The 8194-nt window shown below is 35.3% G+C and overlaps 1 protein-coding gene across 1 annotated transcript in view; it reads left to right on the top strand.

Annotated features, from left to right (window-relative positions):
• ZNF407 (zinc finger protein 407) overlaps positions 1-7268 on the top strand; it is a gene marked incomplete at its 3' end in the record, with an annotated part of 10762 nt that extends 3494 nt beyond the window's left edge. The window contains exons 1-2 of the mRNA XM_010297252.1: positions 1-1298; positions 7154-7268. The exon at positions 1-1298 is cut by the window's left edge and continues 3494 nt beyond it. Coding sequence (XP_010295554.1) covers positions 1-1298; positions 7154-7268 — 1413 coding nt within the window. The remainder of the gene's footprint in view (positions 1299-7153) is intronic.
• Positions 7269-8194: the final 926 nt, after the last annotated feature.

The following is an 8194-nucleotide window of genomic DNA, read 5'->3' as shown; positions in this document are numbered from 1 at the left end:
AATGCCTAAAGGCATCAGTTCCCAAAATGCAGTAGAAAGTGAACTTGAAGAGGAATGTAAAAATGGAGGAGAAAACCTTGTATGTGAAGGATTCCAGCAAACTCCTCAGAAAGATAAAGTTGTTAGACTTGACAATGAAGTATCAGTTACAGAAACAGGTACTTGTGAGTTGCAGAAAAGTAGGCATGGTCAGGAGCTGCTCAACTCAGATGATGATTGCACTGCAGAAAATCAAAATAGATCAAGCAACACAAACTTGAATTCAGGAAAAGGTGAGGAAATCTTGGAAGCAAATAGAGAGAACGCTGAAGTAGAGTGTAGAAACACAGACATTCTCAACAAAAAATCACTGAAAAAAAATAACCCACTTATGCTAACTCTTCCAGAAACAAGTAGTACAGTAGAGCAATCAAATTTTGCTGGAAACATTGGAGAAATGGTACAAAATCTACATAGTTTAGAGGGTGACAGAAGTTTCAAAGAGGATCCTACTGGGGAGGAGGAAGAAGCCCTTATGGAAGCACAACATGAAGCAGAAGTAACTATAAATAACAATGTTTGGGAGGCAGATGGCTCAACAGCTGAGGGTATGCAAGAAAGTAGTAATGAGGCTTTAGGAACAGTTATCAGTGCTGATGATAAAGGAAAGGCAATGCAGAATTTTGGCAAGTTTGATTCTTCTATAGTGAGGTTAAAAAGCCGTCAAGATGGGGAGGCTGCTGACCATTCTGCTGAAGGACAGATGTCAGGTGGAGTGAAAGCTACTGAGCTGACAGTGAAAGCAGACCCTTCACCAGTTGGTGGGAAAAAGAAGAAGTCCGAAGGAATTTCCCTTGGGGAATCATCGCGTATTCGCTGCGATGACTGTGGTTTTCTAGCAGATGGTTTGAGCGGACTAAATGTTCACATAGCCATGAAACATCCTTCAAAAGAAAAACATTTTCATTGTTTACTCTGTGGAAAATCATTTTACACAGAGAGCAACCTTCACCAGCACTTGGCCAGTGCCGGGCACATGCGAAATGAGCAGGCCAGCGTGGAGGAGCTGCCCGAAGGAGGTGCTACCTTTAAGTGTGTGAAGTGCACAGAGCCCTTCGATTCGGAGCAGAGCTTGTTTCTCCACATCAAAGAGCAACACGAAGAGCTGTTGCGGGAAGTGAATAAGTACATTGTGGAAGACACTGAGCAAATAAACAGGGAGAGGGAAGAGAACCAAGGCAATGTCTGCAAGTATTGTGGGAAGATGTGTAGAAGTAGCAATTCCATGGCCTTCCTAGCTCACATCCGTACCCATACAGGTATGGAAACGCGCTCTTTGCAAGTGGTCTCTTTCAAACTGAGTGAATTATACCATTGGTCTTTGTTAATGGTTAATTTGTTAATCTCTTTAACATTTCTTATGAACTGGCATTCATGTTGCCTTATGAGCCCCCGATGAAATTCAAAATTACCTAGAGGGGTATGAAAATACAGTGATCAAAGGGAATAAAAATATAAGAACATTTTAAGTGCAGTCACCCTTCTGCTTTTTGTTTCATATCAAGAGATTTCCTTCCCTTTAATCTAAATTGTAACTATTAATTGGCTCTTAAATTTATATAATGAAGCTGTGGCGGTATGAGAGAACAATTAGCTTTTCTTTCTAGCTTCCTTTTCCTTGCAGTTGTTTAATATCCAAACTGTTTACTTCATTTCAATTCAGTTACACTTTCAGCATTACATAATGCTTCAAGAGAGACATTTGATATTACATCATTCCTAAATAAATACCAGTAAGAAGCATCAAGAGTTTTTTGTAGAAATAAGTTACGGGAATTGGAATTGGTCAGCCTTTTTGGAAGGTAGTGTGATGTGATGCACAGGGATGTAGCATCTGATTTAGTTTCTGTGCTGATCACACTTTCAATTCATTTTTATGTTTAATTTTAAGTGGAAAATTTAAAAACATTTTTGTAGAAAAATGCATAAGCTGCAGTTCTAAATTTATGTAAAAATTCACTGCGATGTTTCTATAAACCTGCCATACATTCTTTATTTTAAATAGACAGCTTTTCTAAATCACTGAGCTCTGCTTAGACAAGTGGTGTCTCCATGGTTGAATTTATGAGTGGATTTGAATAATAAATTCACATTTCAATGAACATATTTTCATTAAAACTGTAAGGTTTATTTTACTGTACTTTAAAATAATGGCTTATTATGGAAGCTATAGTTTAAATTCATGCAGTATTTGAAACTTAGTGCATGGTTACAAGGAAGAGAACAAAAAGGTAAGAAAAAAGAAACAAAGGAATGGTAATTCCTGGCATAATCCTAAAATAGTTTTGTAAGGTTTTTTATGAAAAGGCAAGGGCGTGACTGGACAACAAAGTTTAAAATTAATCTTGGGGAACGGGGGCATAGTATTTCAAGCCTTTCAAAGTATTTTACTATAACTGCAGTATTCATGTATACCAATAACTCACATACTTAATACTTTCAGCATTACTTCTGTCCTGTCAATAACGTAGTTATCTGTATTGCTTCAGCTAATATCCAACTTCGAATGCGTGTTAAGTCTTCAGAGAGACGCTCATGTTCACATGGTCAGAACAGCTGTATAAGCCCTTAATATGCCCTCTTACGGCAGATAAAACTGAATAAAACTAAGGGGGAGGATGCTAATGGAGCTCTCTTTAGAATTCTTTATGCAACTGTCTGGTCAAGACATGTTGCTTATAATTGATGTGTCCATTACTTGAATTCTCTTGTAATTATAGTCAATAAGTCTTGTAAATGTGTTAAAGCTCACTAAAAGCATACAAATTCAAGAACAGAGTAAGGCTAATAATTTAAAATAATCAATGTAGGCATTTCAGCACTTAATTTCCCTTGTGTGTTGATAGCTGATCATTCTTAATCCATTAAGATTTATTTAGTCGTTTACAATGCAAAATAGGTTTGCACTGGTCACTTGTGCCATTTGAAAATGTCCACCAGGTTAAGTGCAGAATGTAGTCCATTAGTCTTCCTTGACTATATGTATTAATTGCATTTAAAATCAAGTTAATGTGGATGTGAAAGTGAGGTAACTATCAATATATGACAAAGCAACCCTACTTATATAAGTTACATCATTGATTGTAACATTTAGTAAAAGTTAGTGTACTTTTTAACATCTTGTGTGTAGGTCTTATCATGAAGTATATTTTTATTGTGCTTTTGGATGGCTCTAAATATGCAAAGCAGTAAAAGAATAAATTTCATTTTGCAAGTCATTTTTCGGTGGTGCTTGCGGAGGGGGTACAAAACGGTTACAAATGGAGTTTTATCTGCCCTCTTTCTCACAGCACCTTTAAATGAAATGCTTTTCTTATGCTTATTCACATAAATAGTAATGCAGAGACTTTCATTAATAGTTAATGGGAAGAAGGCTTTCTCTTCCAATACATATTTTCATATTTGTGATTTCCTTTGTGTCTTATAGAGCCTTTTCTTCCAATCTGTATCACAATGGATGCAGTTGAATAAGAAGCAAATATTTTGGGGTTATTGGCAGTGGTGGCAGAGGGAACTGACCTACTCCACCAACTCTATATGCACTCGCTTATGACACTGGTGAGGCAAAGTACTGCATTTCTAGCTTCCCATCTGTTCCAGGGTAACACCAGGTACATAATGGGAGCAGAGCTGCACATTTTCCCATTTAATGTTCTGATTATGTGCTTTTTAAAAAAATCTTTCTTCAGCATCCAGATGTGCATATAGATGTTTATATACGTACGTATGTGTAACCATATACAACTCCTTGCTTTTTGTTTTATTGAGTAATTGGTGATAGTTTGGGGTAGGGAGGGAGGGAAGGGAAAGTTGTAGCAAGATGCAGCTAATGATTTCCAGTAATAGAAAAAATGATGTTTCAAAATACTGTTAAATAATATAGAAGATTTTCACGTTGCAAATGAAAGGGAAGCTTTGCTAGAGAGGAGATAACAAGCAAGACCATCACATGTTGACAAGTGAAAATGAGGAACTGTAAAGAAAAATAAAAGGAGTAGTAGAGGTGGAACACTTTTGAGTTCGCAATTGATGTGGGTCCCATAAACTTAATTAACAATCAACATCTGAGGAAAAATCACCTGCAACCACATCATCTTTGTTTTGTTTCTCATCAGTTTTCTCAGTTAATGGAAGGTTTGCTCAATGTAAGTGTGGTATCTTACTCTCCCTGTCCTAAACAGAGGAGGAAATAGTATGATAATATTTCGTGCAGCTCTGCTCACTTTGCATTGGGCCTGAGCTAGGGAGACAGCTATACCTGCAGGTGCACATGATGTTGCCTTTGGCTGGCTTAAAGCTGAGGCAGTGAGTTTTTCTTATAGTTTTGGGTCTTTACTGTCTTAATGTAAAATGAGGACTATGTACTCCGGTCTTTTTTGTAAGACAGTAGCATGGTTTGTGTCTGTCTGGCCTGAACTCTTGAAATTTAGTCTATTTTCAATTTTTTCATTTTTGTTGGTTTTTTTTGTTTGTTTGTTTTTGTTTGCCCCCCCCCCCCCCCGCCCCGTTCCGTTAAGAGCCTTATTGTTTACTGCTGCCATCAGAAAATGTACACTTTGTTTCCATGCCATAACTTGTGGGTAAGGTAATTCTATGGCTTTTTTTTTTAAGTCATTCAGTTGAGAAGATGCTATATTGAAAGTTTTTTTTCTCATTTTTCTGTGAACTAAAAGCCAAGTGTGAATCCAGTGGCATCACATTTAACACAGTATATGAGAACCATTAAAATTTGTGATAAGTATGGCTAAGGAATGGTTAATTGCTTCAACATTGTTTCAGACAGCCTTATGGCAAATACAGATTTTTTGCCCCATTAGTTTAACTCTTAGTCTAATGTCTTCATCTTAAGTATAAAATCTGGGCTTGTTCCATCCCAGAATATACTGGAACAAATCTGGCACCAGCAACGTAAAAGGGAGATGCGCTGCTTTTGTTTCAGGTGATAAGTACTGACTGGAGCCTGCCAGCACTTGAATTTTCATGGATTTTAAATGGAGATGTTAACTCCATTCAGCTCTGGATCTGAGAAATAAATAAAAAAACCTCAAGGCCTCAGTGATTTTTGGATGAGAGCAGTCAACAGAATAATACATTTCTGTATTGTCAGCACACTGTAGCTACGATCGGTCTGAACTCGAGTTTTTCACAAAGAAGTCATGTAAATGGAAAACAGCAAAGGTCTTGTATGGAAGCCCTGCGGGACACCTGCAGTAACAGAATGAGAAACGAATTTACAATTTAATCAGTAGGAGAGAAACTGAGGGAACATAGGATTGACTCCACACGGTATTTGGATTCTATGACAAAAATGAGCAGTGTAAACACCAATAGATTTAAAAAAATCCTCTCCAACTGTGGTGTTGATGTTATTAATTATGCAATTAGTCTTTAAGATCATAAGTTAAAACATCAACTTTTAATACTCCTTTATTTAATGCAAAGATAGGCTTTTTATTTTATTTGCACGTGTCTCTATAGAATGCAGTGTTGATTTGAAATGTCATCAAATTAATGATTAATTTAGTTTTATCAGGATCATTTAAATAAACTGGGCTTTTTCAGTGCGATTGATAGAATGTGATTGCTATTAGCTGCAGTCTCAACCTGCTTTTGACATTTAAACATATAAATCTGACTAGATATAACCATTCAGGTGCTAAATATATTTTACATCTACTTCCAACAGTAGAAATGGAAGTATTAAGAGATCTGGCTTCATTGTCATTGAACTGTGAAATATTCAACCTTGTCTGCCCGTGCTTAGTACTGTTGACTTTTTTATTTCAGTTAGAAGATTAAAATTAAATGCTTCATTTTTCGTCAGCTTTTGGGAATTAAATTGAAATTTAAGACTCTAAAAATTTTTACTAAGATCCTCAATTTCACCAGCGGATTCTTGGAGGATATACCATTTCCAAGGGCAAAGCAAAAATGTTCATTGATCAAGTATGATATAGTGCAACATTTTTCTTATCAGAGCTCTTTATGTATATTTATTAAAGACCACATATTTCATATTATGCTTAACTGTATTGGAAGAAGTACTTCACAAAACATATACTAAACATAATATGGAGACTCTGTGACCATATTGTACTTACTTTTAACTGCAATTCAATGATTTTGATTTATTGATTTAAGGATTTAGTGGTCAGAAAATTGGAAAGTGCTACAGCATGCTTTAGAATGGTGTTGCTGCGTAATAACATGGGGAGTGACGTGCCCAGCTGATCTATTTCAGTAAAAAAATAATTTTCCATTCTCAAGAGAGGACCACTGTTAATTAAGATAGACAAATAATTTGACTTTTTGCTGAGCTGATGTGATACAAGAAATAGGCTGGTACTTCTTGCTTTGGAGAAATAATTTCAGAGTTCTTTGGTCTGCAGTAGACATTTAATATTAAAGTTTTTTCTTGAAATAAATAATAGCCAAAATGTCAATACTTCTGGTTTGCAGAATAATCATAAATTCTTGACCATAAAACAGTCATAAAGGCATAATATTTTATCCACTGTATATTCATACATTGCATGTCATTACAATAGCTAGGTGATGAATCATTTTCTGTGTGTGACAGAACAAATCTGAAATACCAATACTAATGTGAAATCTGTTCGAAGTCGGAAGACTTGTAAAATTACTTTACCCTAAATATATTTGCTTAAAAACCAGTATGTTTTGCAGCACCAATATCAAGCCACTTTAAGACCATTAGCTGAGTTTCAGCATTTGGAAATTGGGAAAGGTGTAGAACAACTTTTGCTGTCTTGTTGAAAGGTGGTCTGCCTACTATATTGTCTTCTCATTTTAATATTTCTTGTTTCTTTAAAGAATAATAGAGTAAATTATTATTAAAAGTTAGGAGAGTAGTTTCCATGATCTTGAACTTAAGGAAACTTTAATGAGTAATATATAGTATATACTGTCTCTGTCCTCGGAGTTATAAATTTATGTACGAGATGATACTTTTTTGTTAGGCAAAAATCTCAAACAGGTTAAATGTTGGATAGGCTTTTTTAAAGGTTATTTTTTCCCAGGATTTTTTATTTCTTTAACCATGGGTGATACATTATTCTAATTCAACTCATATCTTATGCTAAATTTTACTTAGGATCAAAGCCATTCAAGTGCAAGATATGCCACTTTGCAACAGCTCAGCTCGGAGATGCCAGAAACCATGTCAAGAGGCACCTTGGGATGAGGGAATACAAGTGTCATGTCTGTGGGTGAGTAAATTGAAACAGTCTCCACCATGGTTAACCAGAAGAAGAGTGCAGGATATGCATTGTTTCAGAATTGAAAACTGTGATGTGAGCAAGAGTGGCTAAAATTATGCATGCATATCCTCCTTTCCATTGTTATGGTAAATTCCTTAAATACAGTTATGACATTCTTTTCCCACTTCTAATCCTGCACTGAAGATGAGCAATTTTATGGGCTACAAGGTCAATTTGAACCTGTAATCTGTAAATTGACTAAATTATAGGATGTTCATTCACATTGCCAGGGAGAACTGTAAATTCCATTTAAAGACATAAAAAATATATAATATAGACTTTACTGTGTGGGGTTTTTTCTTTTGCTATACTGTTATAATTTTAGTACCATTAACAGATTTCTGGACTCCATTAGGGTTTTCATTCTTTACAAAAACAAAACAGAAGACTGATTTTTCAAACAAATGGATCTAAAATATTGCAGGCATAAGACTTTAAAAATAAATTGGAGTCTTTTATGTATGCTTGTGTTCTTGTTTGTTACCCAAAAAATCTTGGTTTTCTTTTTTACTTAATCGTTATTTCCTCAGAAGGATCGTTCATAATGTTTAATTGTCCTTCAAATGTGTTGCATTTAATAGGAGGCATTGAGACTCCTTAATGCAAAACTAATTAATTTAGCAGAAATGTTTAAAAGGTTTTAAAATGCCATGGCATATATGGTACATCATAGGACATTCAAAGTTGGATTTTAATACCCTAGTTCTGATTAAAAATATATTTTAATGTTATTATGCTGGAGAAATTAACTAATATATGCATCATATAAAAACATTTTACTCAAACCTATGTAACCTGCTATAGCAGTCTTATGGCTAATGTGTAGAACAGCACAGGTTCAATTAGCGCACACATGAATGGTGTGGTGTGATGTT

The sequence above is a fragment of the Phaethon lepturus genome, unplaced genomic scaffold (assembly GCF_000687285.1).
Source record: "Phaethon lepturus isolate BGI_N335 unplaced genomic scaffold, ASM68728v1 scaffold18241, whole genome shotgun sequence".
Lineage (NCBI taxonomy): Eukaryota > Metazoa > Chordata > Aves > Phaethontiformes > Phaethontidae > Phaethon > Phaethon lepturus.
This window is presented reverse-complemented; position numbering and strand designations above follow the sequence as displayed.